The sequence below is a fragment of the Pseudophryne corroboree genome, chromosome 3 (assembly GCF_028390025.1).
Source record: "Pseudophryne corroboree isolate aPseCor3 chromosome 3, aPseCor3.hap2, whole genome shotgun sequence".
NCBI classification, from domain to species: domain Eukaryota; kingdom Metazoa; phylum Chordata; class Amphibia; order Anura; family Myobatrachidae; genus Pseudophryne; species Pseudophryne corroboree.
Genome location: NC_086446.1, coordinates 430,362,006 through 430,385,530, shown reverse-complemented (window position 1 = coordinate 430,385,530; position 23,525 = coordinate 430,362,006). Strand labels below are relative to the sequence as shown.

Genomic DNA, 23,525 nt, shown 5'->3' with positions numbered 1-23,525 from the left:
GTCGGTATTCTGACTATTGGGATCCTGACTGCCGGGTTTCTGACCTCATCCCTATTCAACACGTCCAACCTCCAGCTGCTGTGGAACTAAATATCCACGCGTGCCCTGCTACAGTTTTGATATTAGGGCATGTTAAAACCGTTAGGACATGCTGGAATGTGTAGTTCCACAGCAGCTGGAGAGCTACATGATGACTACCCCTGTTCTATGCTTTTGCAAGTGGAAACAAACTAACAAACTATGGGGGTAATTCCGAGTTGACCATCCACACTGACATGCGGGGGGATGCCCAGCACAGTGCTAGCCCGCGCCGCATGTCAGTCCCTACCCCGTCGCTGAAGTACAAAAGCATCGCACAGCGGCGATGCTTTTGTACTTCAGGAGTTTCTCCCGGCCAACGCAGCTGTTGCGCGCTGGCCGAGAGCTAATCGTCGCTGCCCGGCTCGCAGGAGCTGTGTGTGACATCACGCAGCTGCTGCGGCCCGCCCCCCCCGCATGGTCCGGCTACGCCTGCATTGGCTGGACCGCGCCCACAAAACGTCAGCCAAACGCCGCCGTGTCGCCCCCTCCTGCCCAGCGACCACCTCTGCCTGTCAATCAGGCAGAGGCGATCGCTAGGCAACGACAGCCGCCGGCGCATGCACAATTCTGACCTGATCGCTGAGCTGTGATAAACTGCAGCGAGCGATCAGGTCAGAATGACCCCTATATGCATATATTTCTTCGCTGTGGTTACTTTTGTATTCGTGAGTAAGCGAGTTACATGAGATTTGTTCCTTATTTCCCATAAAAAGATGGAAGGAGATAGGTGACAGATAGGTTTTACATTTTCAGTGAAATGTAGCGAAGAAGATGTAATATCAGGAGTGTCAAAGCATTTATGGCTATTAGAGTTAAAGAGGATTACCAGTGCAGAAGAGGGGACATTAGGGAGAGCGAGACATATTGAGCAGCGAGAGTAACTGCTTGGAACACTGAGAAGGGAGACAGGAGGTGGAGTGAGATTAATCACATACACGCAGGAATGGACTGGGGCACAGCGGAGAAATCACACAGGGACAGAGACAGAGTGCGGGATTAGGTAGAAGCTGCTGCAGGAGAGCATCATTTACAATAGGGAGAAATCCCAGGCCTGGATAGAGGAACTGAGGTCAACAGGGGGTAATCACGCTAGTGATGTTAGTACACACAGCTGTGACATTATGCTGTCTCTCAACAGACTGAACAACACGTCAGAAACATAGTACACCTGTAACTGATCTGCTTTCTGTCACTGATTCCATGTCACCTGTCACCAAATCTTGACATCAGCATCGTCTGCAGTAGAATGCATTTAATGTGAAATGAATACTCTCACAGTCCCTGGCTTTTATTTGCATAATACACTACAGTATGAAATCCACTCTGCATGAACAGTGTATAAGAATACAGATTTTACACTTATTGTTATCTATATTTGTATGAAAAAAAACCCTGATAGGCTTACCACCGACTCCGGGAGTCTACTCGTAGCAGGAGAGCTATAATAAGGCAGGAAATGACATCGAGCAAAAGGCTCATATTTGCTGCATTTCAAGCATGACAGCATTTTTTTTTATTCCAGATGAGAGTGTTATTTTGCTTTCCTCTTTTTTCTGTGATAAATGACAACACAACTAGCTGGTCTCTATGCTGGCATCTTACCTTATGTATATTTGTATATAAGGAATAGTAAGACAAGGGGCTGTATCCTAAGACAACTGTACTTAGCCCTTCCCGCCAGTGAATCATACACTGGCTTTCTCTGCCTTCTATTCATCCTGCCAATATCAGCCATAGTGACTAATTAAGGGAGCTGTAGTCCCTATCCATTTACCAGCTTTTAAGTCGAGGATCCTTTTATATGTGGCTTAATATATGTGACTTGTTTTTTTATATGTGGCAAATTTTATTTTGTGTCTAGTCATATGACATTTTAATCCCTCAATCTTTACGGGATCGACAGCACTTAGGTTGACACTCATTAGGTCGACCACTTTTGGCGACCTCATGACGACCTTTTTTCATGTCGATCTTGTCCATGACGAACTAATGACCGCATCACCAGGTGTCGACCTAGTCACTGTCGACCAATAGTAGTTGACCTAATGACTGTCGACCTAGTTACTGTGGACCCTATGATCCACACCCATCTTTACATATGTTTTATTAAATGTGATATACAGTATTATCTTTACAGACTTATCCATCCAACTATTTAAATTTGTTTAGCGCCGGTTTCTTTTATTTTTACAAACCACAGACTTGTCAGTTTTCTTCATCCATAGAGAATCCAAATAAAAATGTAATAATTTGAGGAGCCCTTCGATATGAATACCGCAGATGACAAATGAGTAGCCTATGTATTTTTTTATGCCCTCTCCTTTACTATTAAGACATATATAAATTCTAATTATCCTGACACTTGTACAAGCTCTGTTTCTACAGATAATTATTGTTTTTTGCTTAACTTTAATTGATCATGCCTTCCTTCATTAGAAACTTGAATGCTGCCTGACTTGGTGCTGACTATGCATGTGATGTAGCCAAAGATTTACCCTGCACCCTACAGCTGATGTTAGCAGACCTAAAAACTTTTCTCTGTTCTATATAATACATGCTTGCCTACCTGACCCTCTCCATGAGGGAGAAAATGCTCTGTTCCTGGACTTTCCTGGTAATGTATGATTGCCATCACCTGTGGTGAGCTAGCTAATTGATAAGAAAGGTGTTTCACCACAGGTGATGGCAATCATACATTACTAGGAAAGTCCAGGAACAGAGCATTTTCTCCCTCATGGAGAGGGTCAGGTAGGCAAGTATGATATAATATTATAACATACAGTTAAACCAGTTGAACAAATAGTGTATACATCCATGTTCATTCATTTTAGACTTTTTCTCTGATGTTAAATTTCCTCAAATCTATTTCAGGTTAACCTGAAGGAGCAAGGCCGACTCCTGCGTCAAGGAGAGTTTATGATCGCCTACAGAAAGAGAAAGTGCCTCAGGAGAGTCTTTTTGTTTGAGGATCTGATTCTTTTCAGCAAAAGCAAAAGGGCTGCTTCAGGGAAAGAGATCTATATGTACAAACAGTCCTTTAAGGTAATGATCACTGTTCCCCATTAACTGATAGCACATATGCTTCACTCATCTACATAGGAATGGGTTTGTTGACTCATTGGGTCGACCACTATTGGTCAACAGGCACTAGGTCGACACATGGAAAAGGTCGACATGGAAAAAGGTTGGCATGAGTTTTTGAGGGCTTTTGGGTGTCGTTTGCTTCGTAAAGTGACCGGGAACCCCAATAAGTGCACCGTGTCCCCTCGCATGACTCGCTTCACTTGGTTACTATTCCCATTTGTACTCCACGTGGATTGTAAAGTATGAAAAAGTTTAAAAAATGAAGAAAAAAATGTGAAAAACTCACGTTGACCTTTTCATTTGTCGACCTTTGCCATGTCGACCTAATGGCCATGTCAACCTTTTACAGGTGTCGACCTAATGTGTGTTGACCAATAGTGGTTGACCTATTGACTGTCGACCTAAGTAATGCCGACCTAAGGACCGTATCCCATCCACATAACATCAGGTAAACAACGCTCTAAATATAGAAATGAAACTGCACTACATGAAGTTAAAATTAAACTTTACCTGTCATTTCATTAAAACATGTTATTATGTAAATGTCGAACTTTAAAGGCTTTTTGTAACGATGGGCTATTAAAGTATTTATAATTTTTAATGAAGTAAAGAGTTGTTTATAAGTAGTTGTGATAGTTATGTTTTAACAGCTTATTGTCAGTATACAGTTTGTTTCTTGTGTTAATTTAATAGAATTTAATATCCAAAAAACAGAAACTTCGAATGTCACTATTTTAATGTATGTACTTGTGCTGGCTTTTCTTGTACATAACACTGCTGTGCATTAATGACAGATCCTGACATTCAGCAGATGGTGGCAATCTTGTATAGTAGGCATGGTATGATGGGTTTGTGTTGTGCACTTTCATAAATTGTACCTAAGCCCAATTACAGGAAATATTCCTTTATAATGCATTTGGCAGCACTTTACAAACATACCATCTGAAGAAAAGCAGCATGCGCTAAGTGGGTTCTACTTAAAGATTTTTAGGGTGAAATGTTTAACCACTTTTTCAGAAAAAATACTCAGAATTTATTATTTAATTAAGTTAAAAACATACTTTTAAAACTATTTATAAATATTTTAGTGGATTGTAGATTCTGTTAGCAGAGTTGATGGAAAAGACATTTGGTGTGCATGACTAGGGTCACAGCACACTTTTGTTACCAGTTTTTTTCCTCTTGTGTGTCAATACGTCACCAGTTTGTCTGGTATAGGACAACCTGTATTCTATCAGGTCATCAGAACGTCCACAGCATTGTGGAGTATTTCAGGTGGTTTTTGCCAAACTTTGATCATGTAAGGCAGGGGTGGGGAACCTCCAGCCCGCAGGCCTTATCCGGCCCGGACAGGCAGTTTGACCGGCCCGGAGGCTGCTGCCGAGTGTAAAGCCGTCCATGGCGCACGGCTTCCTGGGAGATGTAGTTTTCTCACACTGTGCCCTTTATTCAGTGTACGGTGTGAGAAAACGAAATCTCCCATCATGTAGTGCACCGCAGGGGCTCCGAGGCTCATACTTCCGCTTTGGAGAAGATTGGATGATGCCCTTGAAGCTACCAGTGGGCGGGTCCTCAGCCTAGTACACAACGCCCGATGGAAGCCCAGCCGGCTGCCTGTCTCTTTTCACTGTGGACTGGATGTGCGGTGCGGCGCTCTCTTCTCATCCACCGGCAGCTGCTGTGCTTGGTGGCTGTGCCTGTGAGGCTGAACTGCGGTACAATGACTGGGGGCATGAAGGGGGGGAGGGGTTGTATGTGCTGGGCAGTGACTGTGGGCATGAAGAAGGGATGTATGTGCTGGGCAGTGACTGTGGGCATGAAGGGGGGTTATATGTGCTGGGCAGTGACTGTGGGCATGATGGGGGGGTGTATGTGCTGGGCAGTAACTGTGGGCATGAAGGGGGAGTTATGTGTGAGCAGCTATTACTGTGGCCACGCCTATTTTCCTAAGAGAGAGCGCACAATGGTGTGGGGGGGGGGGGGGGGGGCTTAAAAAATGGCCCGCAAATGATTTTGAAAAAATACAAATGGCCCTTCGCAGGAAAAAGGTTCCCCACCCCTGATGTAAGGGATAATGTAAGTGAGGAGCAGTGCATTGATCAGAGGTGAATGGAGGTAAGCAGGAAAGCACAAACATAAAGTTATGTAGTGGAAGAAGCAGGGTCCCCTGACAGCAAGGTCTAATGATTTGCTATTCCACTTACAATAAAGCAGAAATATTGTTATAACATAAACACCTTTTATGGGAAATGAAGTTCCTACATCTAACTTATTTTCTCTAACGTCCTAGTGGATGCTGGGACTCCGTCAGGACCATGGGGATTAGCGGGCTCCGCAGGAGACAGGGCACATCTAAAAAAGCTTTTAGGTCACATGGTGCGTACTGGCTCCTCCCCCTATGACCCTCCTCCAAGCCTCAGTTAGGTTTTTGTGCCCGTCCGAGAGGGTGCAATCTAGGTGGCTCTCCTAAAGAGCTGTTTAGAAAAGTTTTTTTTTAGGTTTCAATCTCAGTGATTCCTGCTGGCAACAGGATCACTGCATCGAGGGACTTAGGGGAGAGATTTCCAACTCACCTGCGTGCAGGATGGATTGGAGTCTTAGGCTACTGGACACTTAGCTCCAGAGGGAGTCGGAACACAGGTCAGCCTGGGGTTCGTCCCGGAGCCGCGCCGCCGATCCCCCTTACAGACGCTGAAGAGACGGCAGAACGGAGGTCCGGAAGCAGGCGGCAGAAGACTCCTCAGTCTTCTTGAAGGTAGCGCACAGCACGGCAGCTGTGCGCCATTGTTGTCACACGGCTCACTGACTCAGTCACGGAGGGTGCAGGGCGCTGCTGGGGGCGCCCTGGGCAGCAATATAATTACCTTTAGTGGCAAAATAAATACATCACATATAGCCATTAAGGCTATATGTATGTATTTTAACCCAGGCCAGTTCCTTAAAAACCGGGGAAAAGCCCGCCGAAAAAGGGGCGGAGCTTATTCTCCTCAGCACTCAGCGCCATTTTCCTGCTCAGCTCCGCTGGTGAGGAAGGCTCCCAGGTCTCTCCCCTGCACTGCACTACAGAAACAGGGTAACAAAGAGAAGGGGGGCATAAATTGGCGATATTTATATATTAAGAGCGCATATATAGTAAACAACACCTTCTAGGGTTGTTTATATACATTTATAGCGCTTTTGGTGTGTGCTGGCAAACTCTCCCTCTGTCTCCCCAAAGGGCTAGGGGGTCCTGTCTTCGATTAGAGCATTCCCTGTGTGGCTGCTGTGTGTCGGTACGTGTGTGTCGACATGTATGAGGACGATGTTGGTGTGGAGGCAGAGCAATTGCCGATGATGGTAATGTCACCCCCTAGGGAGTCGACACCGGAATGGATGGCTTTAGTTATGGAATTACGTGATAATGTCAGCACACAATGGGTTCACTCACAAGTGGACCCGTGGGTCCTGCAGATAGTATCTCAGGGTTACATGCTGGAGTTCGAAAGGTCTCCCCCTCGCCGGTTCCTAAAGTCTGCTTTACCAACGTCTCCCTCAGAAAGGACGTCGGTTTTGGAAGCCATTCACAAGCTGTATTCTCAGCAGGTGATAGTCAAGGTACCCCTCCTACAACAGGGAAAGGGGTATTATTCCACACTATTTGTGGTACCGAAACCGGACGGTTCGGTAAGGCCTATTCTAAATCTGAAATCCTTGAACCTGTACATAAAGAAATTCAAGTTCAAGATGGAGTCACTCAGAGCAGTGATAGCGAATCTGGAAGAAGGAGACTTCATGGTGTCCTTGGACATAAAAGATGCTTATCTACATGTCCCGATTTACCCCTCACACCAAGGGTATCTCAGGTTCGTGATACAAGACTGTCATTATCAGTTTCAAACGCTGCCGTTTGGGTTGTCCACGGCCCCTCGGGTCTTTACCAAGGTAATGACCGAAATGATGGTTCTTCTACGAAGAAAAGGCGTATTAATTATCCCTTACTTGGACGATCTCCTGATAAGGGCAAAGTCCAGAGAACAGCTGGAAGTCGGTGTAGCGCTAACACAAGTAGTGCTTCAGCAACACGGGTGGATTCTAAATCTTCCAAAATCTCAATTGACCCCGACAACACATCTGCTGTTCCTGGGCATGATTCTGGACACGGTTCAGAAAAAGGTATTTCTCCCGGAAGAGAAAGCAAGGGAGTTATCCGAACTTGTCAAGAACCTCCTAAAACCAGGAACTGTGTCAGTACATCAATGCACAAGAGTCCTGGGAAAGATGGTGGCTTCGTACGAAGCGATTCCATTCGGCAGATTCCATGCACGAACATTTCAGTGGGATCTGCTGGACAAATGGTCCGGATCGCATCTGCACATGCATCAGCGGATAACACTGTCACCGAGAACAAGGTTGTCTCTCCTGTGGTGGTTGCAGACTGCCCATCTGTTAGTGGGCCGCAGATTCGGCATACAGGACTGGGTCCTGGTGACTACGGATACCAGCCTACGAGGTTGGGGAGCAGTCACAAAGGGAAGAAACTTCCAGGGCGTGTGGTCAAACCTGGAGACGTCTCTTCACATAAATATACTGGAGCTAAGAGCGATCTACAATGCTCTAAGCCTGGCAAAATCGCTGCTTCAGGGTCAGCCGGTGTTGATCCAGTCCGACAACATCACGGCAGTCGCCCACGTAAACCGACAAGGCGGCACGAGAAGCAGGAGTGCAATGGCAGAAGCTGCAAGGATTCTGCGCTGGGCGGAGAATCATGTCGTAGCACTGTCAGCAGTGTTCATCCCGGGAGTGGACAACTGGGAAGCAGATTTCCTCAGCAGACACGACCTTCACCCGGGAGAGTGGGGACTTCATCCAGAAGTTTTCCACATGATTGTGAACCGTTGGGAAAAACCAAAGGTGGACATGATGGCGTCTCGCCTCAACAAAAAATTGGACAGGTATTGCGCCAGGTCAAGAGACCCTCAGGCAATAGCTGTGGACGCTCTGGTAACACCGTGGGTGTACCAGTCAGTGTATGTGTTCCCTCCTCTGCCTCTCATACCAAAGGTACTGAGAATTATACGGAAAAGAGGAGTAAGAACAATACTGGTAGCTCCGGACTGGCCAAGAAGAACTTGGTATCCGGAACTTCAAGAGATGCTCACGGAGGATCCGTGGCCTCTACCTCTAAGAAGGGATCTGCTTCAGCAGGGACCTTGTATGTTCCAAGACTTACCGCGGCTGCGTTTGACGGCATGGCGGTTGAACGCCGGATTCTAAAAGAGAAGGGCATTCCTGAGGAAGTTATTCCTACTTTAATTAAAGCCAGGAAAGAAGTGACCGCACAACATTATCACCGCATTTGGAGAAAATATGTTGCGTGGTGTGAGGCCAAGAAGGCTCCAACGGAAGAATTTCAATTGGGTCGATTCTTACATTTCCTGCAAGCAGGATTGTCTATGGGCCTCAAATTGGGGTCCATTAAAGTTCAAATTTCGGCCTTATCAATTTTCTTCCAGAAGGAATTGGCGTCAGTGCCTGAAGTACAAACTTTTGTCAAAGGTGTACTACATATACAACCCCCAATAGTGCCTCCAGTGGCACCGTGGGATTTGAACGTGGTTCTAAATTTTCTCAAATCTCATTGGTTTGAGCCTTTAAAATCGGTAGATTTAAAATACCTTACATGGAAAGTAACCATGCTGTTGGCCCTGGCTTCAGCCAGGAGAGTTTCGGAGTTGGCAGCTTTGTCATACAAAAGCCCATATCTGATATTCCATTCGGACAGGGCAGAATTGAGGACACGTCCTCAATTTCTCCCTAAGGTGGTTTCGGCATTTCACTTGAACCAGCCTATTGTGGTGCCTGCGGCTACTAGCGACTTGGAGGACTCCAAGTTACTGGACGTTGTCAGAGCATTAAAAATATATATTTCAAGGACAGCTGGAGTCAGAAAATCTGACTCGTTGTTTACATTGTATGCACCCAACAAGTTGGGTGCTCCTGCGTCTAAACAGACGATTGCACGTTGGATATGTAGTACAATCCAACTTGCACATTCTGTGGCAGGCCTGCCACAGCCTAAATCTGTAAAGGCCCATTCCACAAGGAAAGTGGGCTCATCCTGGGCGGCTGCCCGAGGAGTCTCGGCATTACAACTTTGCCGAGCAGCTACGTGGTCAGGGGAGAACACGTTTGTAAAATTTTACAAATTTGATACTCTGGCTAAAGAGGACCTGGAGTTCTCTCATTCGGTGCTGCAGAGTCATCCGCACTCTCCCGCCCGTTTGGGAGCTTTGGTATAATCCCCATGGTCCTGACGGAGTCCCAGCATCCACTAGGACGTTAGAGAAAATAAGAATTTACTTACCGATAATTCTATTTCTCATAGTCCGTAGTGGATGCTGGGCGCCCATCCCAAGTGCGGATTGTCTGCAATGCTTGTACATAGTTATTGTTACAAAAATCGGGTTATTACTGTTGTTGTGAGCCATCTGTTCAGAGGCTACTTCGTTTGTGTTATCATACTGTTAACTGGGTTCAGATCACAAGTTGTACGGTGTGATTGGTGTGGCTGGTATGAGTCTTACCCGGGATTCAAGATCCTTCCTTATTGTGTACGCTCGTCCGGGCACAGTACCTAACTGAGGCTTGGAGGAGGGTCATAGGGGGAGGAGCCAGTACGCACCATGTGACCTAAAAGCTTTTTTAGATGTGCCCTGTCTCCTGCGGAGCCCGCTAATCCCCATGGTCCTGACGGAGTCCCAGCATCCACTACGGACTATGAGAAATAGAATTATCGGTAAGTAAATTCTTATTTTAATTTTGTTTACATTTTATTTCTACATATGTTCAGACTTCTGAGATTGGCCTCACTCACACACTGGGAGGCAGTGGACTTTGTTTCGAGATCTGGTTTAGAAGAAGGAAATTGGAAGACACGTACACTTTTCAGGCTCCCTCTGCTGATGTCAAGGAGGCCTGGACTTGTGATCTGCAGAAGATTCTCTGGGACCAAGCTATCAAGAACCGAGGTAAACATTCTGCTACCTCTCTTCTAATCTAAACAATCTGGAACTAAATCATACATGTTTAATGTATTACGGTTTCACATTACAGGTTGAGTCTCCCTTATCCAAGATACTTGGGACCAGGAGTATTTTGAATATAGGATCTTTCCATACTTTGGAATATTTGCATACCATAATGAGATATCTTGGGGATGTGACCCAAGTCTAAACACAGAATGCATTTATTTCATTTACACCTTATACACACAGCATGATGGTAATTCTATACAATATTTGTAATAATTTTGTGCATGAAACAAAGTTTTTGTACTTTGAAACATCAGAAAGTAAAGGTGACACTATCTTAGTCACGCTCAAAAAATTCTGTATTGTGGAATATCCTGTATTTTGGAATTTGGATAAGGGGAAACTCAACCTGTACTAATTAGAATATTTGTTGCAATAGAAATAAAATAGAATTTTATCATAAAGCACATCTTCCTTGTATTGTTGGCTAGGCGTCACTATTGCTATAGCTTTCTTCGAAGAAGGGTATTAAAACTGTGCCTATAACACCAGTGAAACCATATGCAAGTATATACTATTAAAGGGGTCTATACTTTTGGACAACCTCTGCTATAATGAGAAATAGTTTTGCCCCTATACTTACTTTGTTGAGGCCCCTTCATTTGGGAAAAAGCACTATGACCTGTGTTCATCTCCCAGATCAGCTGTGCTGACAGCTGCCAGCTATTTAGGACTTCCAATCTCTGTGGGTATGTAAAGACAGCTGCAGCATACAGTGCACCTCCATACTGGATAGTTCAATCGCTAGGAACCGTTAACTGTGTCTGTACTGAAAGCTTTGTTCTGCAAGTAGATCCGGAGCTTAAGCTGGTAACAGTGCCTGTCCCTTTAGAGAAATTGGGACTGCCTGCAGAACAGATGTCTAAAAGTAGACCACCCCCTTTTTTTGAAATATGAGTATTTCAGTGATACAGATGCGAGTAGCCTTGTTTTAATGAGCATTGAATTTCTAAAACAAAGATGACTAAAACCACAGATGATGTGTTGTAAAATACCCCTCCGGCTAAACAGCGTGTAAAAACTGACTTTTTAAATAACCAGTAAACAGTAACAGATTTCTCTCATGCAAAGACCCCCTTTCATGAAATGATCTACTGCCCCTGTTGCCCAAGGTCACTCCGTGTGGCAGGGAGCACTACCGCTATACTGTATTTTACAGAAGATCCATTGACTCTCTTTTCTAAAAGATCCTCTGATATCCAGCAGTGCCACAAACGAACACCCCACTTCCCCTTCCACTATTAAGAAAACTGAGAAGAAGCAAATTTTACAATGCTTTATCCAAATGCTGTCCATCTGAACACGGGCTCCCTGACTTTATCACAGAGACCATGCACAACAGGGATAGGGGAGACAGGGCGGGGTATTTTATTACAGGAGGCAGAAAGAAAATGTACTAACAAGAACATTTATATGTATTAGTACTGCATGGATCGCTCAAGGATCGTACATCTTTCATGTTCTCCAGGACTATCATTTTATCCACCAGACATTTATCATAAAACCATTTCTAGTGTTCTGTCATGTTCTCAATTAGTAATAATAGTAATAATACTTTTTCTGCAGAGATGCGCAGACAAGAGCGAGTATTCTCTGGTTTGGGGTGTAAACCGTTCACTGACATCCAGCCAAGTGAAGCAGCCATCAGCAGCAGAGCCATCCCCCTGACGGGTACTGGAGGTACACACGATTAAAAATAATATTATAGTTTTTGGCAATGTTATTATGTGTATATGATGTTATGGTGGAAGCTCTGTGGGTTGGTATATGCAGAGCAGTGTGAGAATGGCATGGGCTGATCTTTGGTTATTGATGACAAACGATTTCCCTTTCACCTTGCTCCCTGCAGATGAAAGTCTTCACTCCTCCCCATCTACAGCTTTACCATTCACAACCTCCCCACCTCCACTCCGCTCCATGTCAGTAGGGTCTCGGAGCAGCGCTAGTAGTGCTGTTTCCCTTGGAGGCTGTTCTTCTACCTCCTCCGGCCGTGGTTCTCTCAGCCCCCAGCATGGATGCCCTGGATCTGAGCCCCCATGGAGATGCTGTAGGACAGAACCCACCCATGATAAGGAAGCCAACATCTTTCTAAGTGAGTAAAATGTGTCTGTAATGTGTATGTCTATGTAATATGGTTCATTCTGTTTGTATTGTGAACACATTACTGAGATAATAGCAGTAAAAGCATAAGACACAGTTGATCTGCCTAGACCGGATATGTGATAAATGTAATTCGACAATACAGCTAGGTCATAAAAAGCGCTTATACTGTGGTCTTCTGTTTCTGATGACAACCGGTTCTTTTGTTAATATATAATCACAATCATGTGAAAGTCAAACTGTGTAACTGCTTGAAGCACAATACTCACATAGTGCTTCATGTGTCTAGTCACGTAGTGCTTCATCTGTCTCGTGACATACTGCTTCATCTGTCTCGTCACATAGTGCTTCATGTGTCACATAGTGCATCATCTGTCTCGTCACATAGTGCTTCATCTGTCTCGTCACGTAGTACTTCATGTGTCACATAGTGCTTCATCTGTCTCATCACATAGTGCTTCATCTATCTTGTCACATACTGCTACATCTGTCTCGTCACATAGTGCTTCATCTGTCACATAGTACTTTATCTGTCTCCTCACATAGTGCTTCACCTGTCTCCTCACATAGTGCTTCACCTGTCTCCTCACATAGTGCTTCACCTGTCTCCTCACATAGAGCTTCATCTGTCTCGTCACATAGTGCTTCATCTGTCTCGTCATATAGTGCTTCATGTGTCACATAGTGCTTCATCTGTCTCATCACATAGTGCATCATGTGTCTCGCCACATAGTGCTTCATCTGTCTCGTCACACAGTGCTTCATGTGTCTTGTCACATAGTGCTATATCTGTCTTGTCACATAGTGCTTCACCTGTCTTGTCACATAGTGCTTCATGTGTCACATAGTGCTTCATCTGTCTCATCACATAGTGCTTCATGTGTCTCGTCACATAGTGCTTCACCTGTCTCTTCACATCGTGCTTCATCTGTCTCGTCGCATAGTGTTACATCTGTCTCATCACAAAGTGCATCATGTGTCACATAGTGCTTCATGTGTCTCGTCACACATTGCTTCATCTGTCTCGTCGCATAGTGTTACATCTATCTCATCACATAGTGCATCATGTGTCACATAGTGCTTCATTTGTCGTGTCACATAGTGCTTCATTTGTCGTGTCACATAGTGCTTCATTTGTCTCGTCACATAGTGCTTCATGTGTCTCGTCGCATAGTGCTTCATCTGTCTCGTTGCATAGTGCTACATCTGTCTCATTACATAGTGCTTTATCTGTTTTGTCACATAGTGCTTCATGTGTCTCGTCACATAGTTTCTCTGACGTCCTAGTGGATGCTGGGGACTCCGTAAGGACCATGGGGAATAGACGGCTCCGCAGGAGACTGGGCACATCTAAAGAAAGATTTAGGTCTATCTGGTGTGCACTGGCTCCTCCCCCTATGACCCTCCTCCAAGCCTCAGTTAGATTTCTGTGCCCGGCTGAGCTGGATGCACACTAGGGGCTCTCCTGAGCTCCTAGGAAGAAAGTGTTTGTTAGGTTTTTTATTTTCAGTGAGACCTGCTGGCAACAGGCTCACTGCATCGAGGGACTAAGGGGAGAAGAAGCGAACCTACCTAAGTGGTGGTAGCTTGGGCTTCTTAGGCTACTGGACACCATTAGCTCCAGAGGGATCGAACACAGGACCCGACCTCGTCGTCCGTTCCCGGAGCCGCGCCGCCGTCCCCCTTACAGAGCCAGAAGCAAGAAGGTGGTCCGGAAAATCGGCGGCTGAAGACTTCTGTCTTCTCCAAGGTAGCGCACAGCACTGCAGCTGTGCGCCATTGCTCCTCATGCACACCACACACTTCGGTCACTGATGGGTGCAGGGCGCTGGGGGGGGGCGCCCTGAGCAGCAATACTGACACCTTGGCTGGCAAACTGGCACCATATATAGCCCCAGAGGCTATATAGGTGCTTTTTAACCCCTGCCAGAATCCATAAAAATGCGGGAGAAAGTCCGCGAAAAAGGGGCGGAGCTATCTCCTTCAGCACACTGGCGCCATTTTTCCCTCACAGCTCCGTTGGAGGGAAGCTCCCTGGCTCTCCCCTGCAGTCAATACTACAGAAAGGGTTAAAAAGAGAGGGGGGGCACAATTTAGGCGCAGTATACAATATATATAGGCAGCTATAAGGGAAAACACTCTTATATGTGATATCCCTGTGATATATAGCGCCCTGGTGTGTGCTGGCATACTCTCCCTCTGTCTCCCCAAAGGGCTTTGTGGGGTCCTGTCCTCTGTCAGAGCATTCCCTGTGTGTGTGCTGTGTGTCGGTACGGCTGTGTCGACATGTATGAGGAGGATAATGATGTGGAGGCGGAGCGAATGCCTGTAAATGTGATGTCACCCCCTGCGGGATCGACACCGGTGTGGTTGGACTTATGGAAGGATTACGTGAAAGTGTCAACTCCTTACACAAAAGGTCGACGACACAGAACAGCCGGCTACTCAGCTTGTGCCTGTTCCAGCGTCTCAAATGTCATGGGGGGCTCTAAAAACGCCCGCTAGCTCAGATGGCAGAAACAGATGTCGACACGGATACCGACTCCAGTGTCGACGACGATGAGACTAGTGTACCCTCCAAATAGGTCCACCCGTTACATGATTGAGGCAATGAAAAATGTATTACACATTTATGATAATACCCCAGGTACCACATAAAAGGGTATTATGTTTGGTGAGAGAAAACTACCAGTAGTTTTTCCTGCATCTGAGAAAATAAAATGAGGTGTGTGAGGAAGCGTGGTCTTCCCCCGGTAAGAAATTGATAATTTCTAAACGGTAATTGGCAGCGTACCCTTTCCCGCCAGAGGATAGGTCACGTTGGGAAACACCCCATAGGGTAGATACAGCGCTTACACGCTTATCAGAAAAGGTGGCACTACCGTCTCCGGATACGGCTGCCCTGAAGGAACCTGCTGATAAAAAGCAGGGGGTTACCCTAAAAGATATAGTCACACACTCGGGCATTATATTGCGACCAGCCATTGCTTCGGCATGGATGTGCAGTGCTCCCGCTGCGTGGTCAGATTCCCTGTCGGAAAATTACTATGCATAGGGACAATATTTTGCTGACAATAGAGCATATAAAAGACGTGGTCTTACACATGCGTGATGCACAGAGGGATATTTGCCGGCTGGCATCAAAAATAAGCGCTAGGTCCATTGCCGACAGACGGGGGTTATGGACTCGGCAATGGTCAGGCGATGCCGACTCGAATCGGCACATGGAAGTTTTGCCCTATAAGGGGGTAAAACTGTTTGGGGATGGTCTTTCAGACCTCGTTTCCACAGCTACTGCTGGGAAATCTACTTTTTTGCCACAGGCTACCCCACAACAAAAGAAAGCACCGTATCATCAAGTACAGTCCTTTCGGCCCCAGAAAAGCAAGAGGGCTAGAGGCTCATCCTTTCTGCCGAGAGGCAAAGGTAGAGGAAAAAGCTGCAGCACACAGCTAGTTCCCAAGAGCAGAAGCCCTCCCTGCGTCCGGTAAGTCCACAGCATGACGCTGGGGCTGCTCAGGCGGACCCGGGTACGGTGGGGGCCCGTCTCAGAAATTTCAGCGCCCAGTGTGCTCTCTCACATGGATCCCTGGGTCCTGCAAGTAGTATATCAGGGGTACAGGCTGGAGTTCGAGACGTTCTTCCCCCCGCCGTTTCCTAAAATCTGCCTTACCGGCACCTCCCTCTGCGGCGGTGGAGGCGGTGTTGGTGGCTATTCAACACTATAATCGCAACAAGTGATTGTCAAGGTGCCCCTCCTTCAGCAAGGAAGGGGTTACTATTCCACAATGGTTGTGGTACCGAAACAGAACGGTTCGGTGAGACCCATCTTAAAATTAAAATACTTGAACTTTTATAAGAAGATTCAAGTTCAAGATGGAATCGCTCAGGGCGGTTATTACGAGCCTGGACGAGGGGGATTACAGGGTCTCCCTGGACATCAAGGATGCGTACCTGCATGTCCCCATTTACCCTCCTCACCAGGAGTACCTCAGATGTGTGGTACAGGACTGTCACTATCAGTTCCAGACGCTGCCGTTGGAGTTGTCCACGGCACCGAAGGTCTTTACCAAGGTAATGGCCGAAATGATGATACTCCTTCGCAAGAAGGAAGTTTTTATTATCCCGTACTTGGACGATCTCCTGATAAAGGCGAGGTCCAAAGAACAGTTGGTAGTGGGGGTAGCACTCTCTCGGGAAGTGCTACAACAGCACGACTGGATTATCAATATTCCAAAGTCACAGCTGGTCCCGACGACACGTCTTCTGTTCCTGGGAATTATTCTGGACACAGACCAGAAAAGAGTGTTTCTTCCAGTGGAAGCACACGAGTCCTGGAAAAAATGGTAGCTTCGTACGAAGCATAATTCCATTCGGAAGGTTCCACGTAAGGACGTTCCAGTGCGACCTGTGGGACAAATGGTCCGGATCCCATCTACAGATACAACAGCGGATAACCCTGTCGGCAAGAAACAGGTTGTCGCTGCTGTGGTGGCTGCAGAGGGCTCATCTACTAGAGGGCCGCAGATTCGGAATACAGGACTGGGTCCTGGTGACCACGGAGGCCAGCCTTCGGGGCTGGGGTGCAGTCACACAGGGAAGAAATTTCCAAGGAGATTTCGCTTCACATAAATATTCTGGAGCTAAGGGCCATTTACAATGCCCTATGCCAAGCAAGGCCCCTGCTTCAGAACCAGCCGGTACTGATCCAATCAGACAATATCACGGCGGTCGCCCATGTAAACAGACAGGGCGGCACAAGAAGCAGGATGGCGATGGCAGAAGCCACAAGGATTCTCCGATGGGCGACCTACACCCGGGAGAATGGGGACTTCTTCCAGAAGTTTTCCAAATGCGGGTAAACCGTTGGGAATGACCACGGGTGGACATGATGGCGCCCCGCCTCAACAAAAAGTTGAAAAGATATTGCGCCAGGTCAAGGGACCCTCAGGCGATCGCTGTGGACGCTCTAGTGACACCGTGGGTGTACCAGTCGGTTTATGTGTTCCTCCTCTACCTCTCATACCCAAGGTACTGAGAATAATAAGAATGCGAGGAGTGAGAACCATACTCGTGGTTCCGGATTGGCCAAGAAGAGCTTGGTACCCGGAACTTCAAGAGATGCTGGCAGAGGACCCTTGGCCTCTGCCGCTCAGACAAAACCTGCTGCAGCAGGGACCCTGTCTGTTCCAAGACTTACCGCGGCTGCGTTTGACGGCATGGCGGTTGAACACCGGATCCTAAAGGAAAAGGGTATTCCGGAGAAAGTCATCCCTAGCCTGATCAAAGCCAGGAAGGATGTCACCGCAAGACATTATTACCGCATTTGGCGGAAATATGTTGCTTGGTGTGAGGCCATGAAGGCCCCGAAGGGGGAATTTCAACTGGGTCGATTCCTACACTTCCTGCAAGCAGGGGTGAAGTTGGGCCTCAAAATTGGGGTCCATCAAGGTCCAGATTTCGGCTCTGTCGATTTTCTTCCAGAAAGAACTGGCTTCACTGCCTGAAGTTCAGACTTTTGTCAAAGGAGTTCTGCATATTCAGCCTCCTTTTGTGCCCCCAGTGGCACCTTGGGATCTCAATGTGGTTTTGGCATTCCTGAAATCACATTGGTTCGAACCACTTAAGACTGTGGAATTGAAATATCTCACGTGGAAAGTGGTAGTACTGTTGGCCCTGGCTTCGGCCAGGCGGGTTTCAGAATTGGCGTCTTTGTCCTGAAAAAGCCCTTATCTGATTTTCCAGATGGATGGGGCAGAATTGAGGACTCGTCCTCAGTTTCTCCCGAAGGTGGTCTCAGCTTTTCACTTGAACCAACCTATTGTGGTGCCTGCGGCTACTAGGGACTTGTAGGATTCCAAGTTGCTGGACGTAGTCAGGGCCCTGAAAATTTATGTTTCCAGGACAGCTGGAGTCAGAAAAACTGACTCGCTGTTTATCCTGTATGCACCCAACAAGCTGGGTGCACCTGCTTCTAAGCAGTCTATTGCGCGCTGGATTTGTAGCACTATTCAGCTGGCGCATTCTGCGGTAGGATTACCGCAGCCTAAATCAATAAAAGCCCATTCCACAAGGAAGGTGGGCTCATCTTGGGCGGCTGCCCGAGGGGTCTCGGCTTTACAACTTTGCCGAGCAGCTACTTGGTCATGGGCAAACACGTTTGCTAAATTCTACAAATTTGATTCCCTGGCTGAGGAGGACCTTGAGTTCTCTCATTCGGTGCTGCAGAGTCATCCGCACTCTCCTGCCCGTTTGGGAGCTTTGGTATAATCCCCATGGTCCTTACGGAGTCCCCAGCATCCACTAGGACGTCAGAGAAAATAAGATTTTACTCACCGGTAAATCTATTTCTCGTAGTCCGTAGTGGATGCTGGGCGCCCATCCCAAGTGCGGATTGTCTGCAATACTTGTACATAGTTATTGTTACAAAAATCGGGTTTTGTTGTGAGCCATCTCTTCAGAGGCTCCAATTGTTATCATACTGTTAACCGGGGTTCCTATCACGTGTTATATGGTGTGATTGGTGTGGCTGGTATGAGTCTTACCCGGGATTCAAAAATCCTTCCTTATTGTGTCAGCTCTTCCGGGCACAGTTCCTAACTGAGGCTTGGAGGAGGGTCATAGGGGGAGGAGCCAGTGCACACCAGATAGACCTAAATCTTTCTTTAGATGTGCCCAGTCTCCTGCGGAGCCGTCTATTCCCCATGGTCCTTACGGAGTCCCCAGCATCCACTACGGACTACGAGAAATAGATTTACCGGTGAGTAAAATCTTATTTTTTCATGTCTACTTTATGTGTCACATAGTCCTTCATGTGTCTAGTCACATAGTGCTTTACCTGTCTCGTCACATACTGTTTCACCTGTCTCGTCACATAGTGCTTCATCAGTCTCATCAAGTAGTGCTTTTGTATCTCATCGCATAGTGTTACATATGTTTTGTCACATAGTACTTCATGTGTCACATAGTGCTTCACCTGTTTCGTCACATAGTGCTTCATCTGTCTTGTCACATAGTTCTTCATGTGTACTTTATGTGTCACATAGTGCTTCATCTGTCTCGTCACATAGTGCTTCACCTGTCTCGTCACATAGTGCTTTATGTGTTTCATTGCATAGTGTTACATATGTCTCGTCGCATAGTGTTACATATGTCTTGTCACATAGTGCTTCATGTGTCACATAGTGCTTCATCTGTCTCGTCACATAGTGCTTCGCCTGTCTCGTCACATAGTGCTTCGCCTGTCTCGTCACATAGTGCTTCACCTGTCTCGTCACATAGTGCTTTATGTGTCTCGTTGCATAGTGTTACATATGTCTCGTCGCATAGTGCTTCATGTGTCACATAGTGCTTCATCTGTCTCGTCACATAGTGCTTCTTCTATCTCGTCACATAGTGCTTCTCCTGTTTCGTCACATAGTACTTCACCTGTCTCGTCGGGTGTAGTATGGTATGCCGGCGCTCGGGCTCCCGGCGACCAGCATACCGGCGCCGGGAGCCCGACCGCCGGCATACCGACAGCGTGGCGAGCGCAAAGGAGCCCCTTGCGGGCTCGCTGCGCTCACCACGTTGCGGGCACGGTGGCGCGCTACGCGCGCCACACTATTTTATTCTCCCTCCAGGGGGGTCGTGGACCCCCACGAGGGAGAATAGTTGTCGGTATGCCGGGTGTCGGGATTCCGGCGCCGGTATACTGTGCGCCGGGATCCCGACATTCGGCATACAGAAGACCACCCGTCTCGTCACATAGTGCTTCTCATGTTTCGTCACATAGTGCTTCACCTGTCTTGTCACATAGTGCTTCATGTGTCTCGTCACATAGTGCTTCATCTGTATCGTCTCAGTGCTTCACCTGTCTCATCACATAGTGCTTCACCTGTCTTGTCACATAGTGCTTTATGTGTCTCGTCGCAGTGTTACATATGTCTCGTTGCATAGTGTTACATATGTCTTGTCACATAGTGCTTCATGTGTCACATAGTGCTTCATCTGTCTCGTCACATAGTGCTTCTTCTGTCTTGTCACATAGTGCTTCACCTGTTCTGTCACATAGTGCTTCATGTGTCTTGTCGCAAAGTGCTTCATCTGTCTCGTCACATAGTGCTTTATCTGTCTCATCACATAGTCGAAACAACAAGAAAATCTCTAGCGCTGATCAAGTCACCAAGTCTGTTTGATTATTTGTAGAATTATGTGCCAATATCTAATATAGTGCAGCTCCTAATTTGGCAATACTGTAGTGCCAAAAACACATAACAAAAAAGGTGCTTAAATTACCAGTGGAGAGTATTAACAAATTTATTTTCAAACAAATATAGATTATATGCAAATCACATACACCTATAGCAATGATCAAATATACTTAGATAAAAAGAATATAAAAAAGGGGACTTCTTTTACGCCAGCGATCAGGACTAGCTAGTATGATCAATATCTAGTGTCAAAAAGTCCTTATTTATCGAAAATCAGATTCTTAATTGCCGTGCCAAGTTTTAATATGTTAATTGTACTTATGCGGAATGCAATACAATGTTCATTCATATAACATTGGTCTCTGGAGGGAGGGCGCCAGGTAGTAATGCTCAGTAGCGTGACACTGTGCTCCACCTCTTATATGACTAGCTTGTCATGATCCCCAATAGTCTAACCGCATTAAGGGGGTTATTCAGAGATGAACGCAGCCAGATCTGCTCTCATCTCTGCACATGCTGGGGGGCGCCCAGCACAGGACAAGGCCACCCATCATGTGTGAGACCCCCCCACCCCCCCCCCCACACCTTGAAGTCTGCGATTAGATTGCGGAGGCATCAGATCTAAGGTTGACCCCTGGCGCGTTGTCAGGCGGTCAGCGGCCAGTGTTTTTTTGGAGCGCCTGCTGACCGCCTGACAGCGTGCATGATGCAGCCATCCCGAAAACGGTCCCGCCCTCCCGTTTGCCTAGCATCGCCCCCACAATGCTGAAACTCCACCCCCGCCTGTCAATAAAATTGCAGATGCATCCTTCAGGGATTCGGCCGCAATGTGTAAGGTTGCACACGAGCACAGCGGCTGGTGCACTTGCTCAGACCACCTTGATACGGCTGCTGCGAGCGACCATGTGGCTGCTTCCAGGTCTGAATGAGACCCTGAATACGGACCAACAGAGGGAGAACGCCAGGTACTAGGGGCCTAATTCAGCATGGAACGCTGCTCCGACAGCGTTCGCATGCTAAAGCCCTGTGCTGTGTATGCACATGCAGAAGCCACACTGCATCTCACATGTGCGAATGCCTCTGCCTGATTGACAGGTAGAGGTGCTCACGGGGGCAGGATGGGGCGTCGCCTTGGCATTTTAGGGCAGCGTTTGAGGGGTGTGGTCTGGACTTTGTGGGCGTGTCTGGACTGTTTGCGGGGAGGGCGGCGGCAGCTGGGTGATGCCACACGCAGCCACCGCGAGCCAAAAGATGGCGCGTAGCCATCTGCCTTCACAGTAAGGCTTCATAGGCAGAAGTCAACCCTAAACATGCAAGAGTATTGCCGTCCTGTGATGCAGTCCCATGTTTGCGGTGGGTCAGGACCCTGTATGCAGGGCAGTCCTACCATGTGCTGGGCGCCCCCCGCATGTCAGTGTAATGGGTTGTAGATGTGCGATTTTTCGCACATCTACAACCCATGCTGAATTAGGCCCTATGTGTCAAAACCAGGACTTTTTGACACATGTGGTGGGATGTAATGCAGATCGAGATTGCTGAGATGTGAGTTGCTGTCCAATCTCAGATGTTTTTTAAAGGGACAGTCACTTACAAGGCAAAACCATGTCTTGTAAGTGACTGTCCCTTCAAAAAAACGTCCGAGATTAGCCGGCATCCCGCACCTCCGGCAATCTCAAACTGCATTACATCTCGCTGTAGATATTGATCATACTAACTAGTCCTGATCTCTGGAGTAAAGGGAGTCACCTTTTTTAATATTTTTTTTATCTAAGTATATTTTATCATTGCTATATGTGTATGTGATGTGCATGTGATCTATATTTGTTTGTTAATGCGCTCCCTTGGTACATAGTGCTTCCTCTGTCTCATCAATTTATTCCTTCAAATTCTGTCCTTGCGCTCTGTTTCAGCTGCCAGCTCTGGTTCCTCAGAAGGAAGTGTCAGTGGATTCAGCTCCCCAGAATCAAGTCACATGCCAGTAGGGCATATCAACATGTGCTACCCTCTAGACTGCTGGCGCCCCCTACATGTTATCGACAAGCCTACAGAAAGCAGCATCCCATGAAAGCAATGGACATAGAATCAGTGGAAAGTCTTCAGAAACTCTCAATGTCTAGTCAATTAATTATTACCTATATTTATGTGCCTTTCATTTATATATGTAAATAAATGTTACGTTTTCAGGACACTGAAATGCTGCAATAATATAATCTATTTCTCCTTCAGCCATCTGAGGTACACAGGCATCACTGTGGGTTTGAGCATGAGTGGGAACCTTTATGTATGCTAACCTAACCACAACTACTGCCAGGCAGGTCATTTTTGAAAGTGTCTTTAGACACAGAAGGTGGTTGGATCCGGAACTGCCGGCTTCACTTGTGTCCCTTGTTTTTGTTTTTCCTTTTGCTGAAGGGGTTTGTGTCTCTGATGTATCTGCATATGTCACATTGTTGGTCATCCTTATTGCTGCCACACAGAGCATTATATTGGAGATACCATCAGTGTCTCGGAGTGATGCACACATTTAGTGCCTGGGTCTTTACCTGTGTGTTAGAGCTACCAGTGTGGCGCACACAATTAGCGCATGCAGAGGGGCTTATTCTTCTCCCAACAGCCCTTCAGAACAGCATGACCCCCAATGTCTGCCTTGTTGTGTGCAGAGAGTGGCAATAATGAATGTCACACCTGGGATTTTGTATACGGGTCCAACATAGGTGCGACCCGGCTGAGACCCCTTTAAAGGGTGGTGGCTGTACCCGGCTTATTGCTGGGTGTGTGACATCACCGCACATCTACAAGTGCCGGTACTACAACCCGGGACCAACCCTGAACAGCTAGCCGGGTTGGATTCCCGGGTCACTCCCAGGTTACCACAGCAATAACCCAGGTTTATAGCAGCAGTGGAAAAGGGGTAATATTGTTCTCCTGTGGTGACCAGGATCTGGGCACACATCACTCATGCGGAGATGTACAGATGGAGCCACGCTCATCTGAGGCG

General features: G+C 46.9%; 1 protein-coding gene across 5 annotated transcripts in view; it reads left to right on the top strand.

Moving 5' to 3' along the window:
- KIAA1755 (KIAA1755 ortholog) overlaps positions 1 to 22,721 on the top strand; it is a 118,526-nt gene extending 95,805 nt beyond the window's left edge. For all 5 annotated transcript variants that reach the window (XM_063960382.1, XM_063960383.1, XM_063960380.1 and 2 more), the window contains 5 exons: positions 2,953 to 3,123; positions 9,995 to 10,172; positions 11,802 to 11,915; positions 12,085 to 12,327; positions 22,438 to 22,721. In XM_063960382.1, coding sequence (XP_063816452.1) covers positions 2,953 to 3,123; positions 9,995 to 10,172; positions 11,802 to 11,915; positions 12,085 to 12,327; positions 22,438 to 22,592 — 861 coding nt within the window. In that variant the 3' untranslated portion in view covers positions 22,593 to 22,721. The remainder of the gene's footprint in view (positions 1 to 2,952; positions 3,124 to 9,994; positions 10,173 to 11,801; positions 11,916 to 12,084; positions 12,328 to 22,437) is intronic.
- The last annotated feature ends 804 nt before the right edge of the window (positions 22,722 to 23,525 follow it).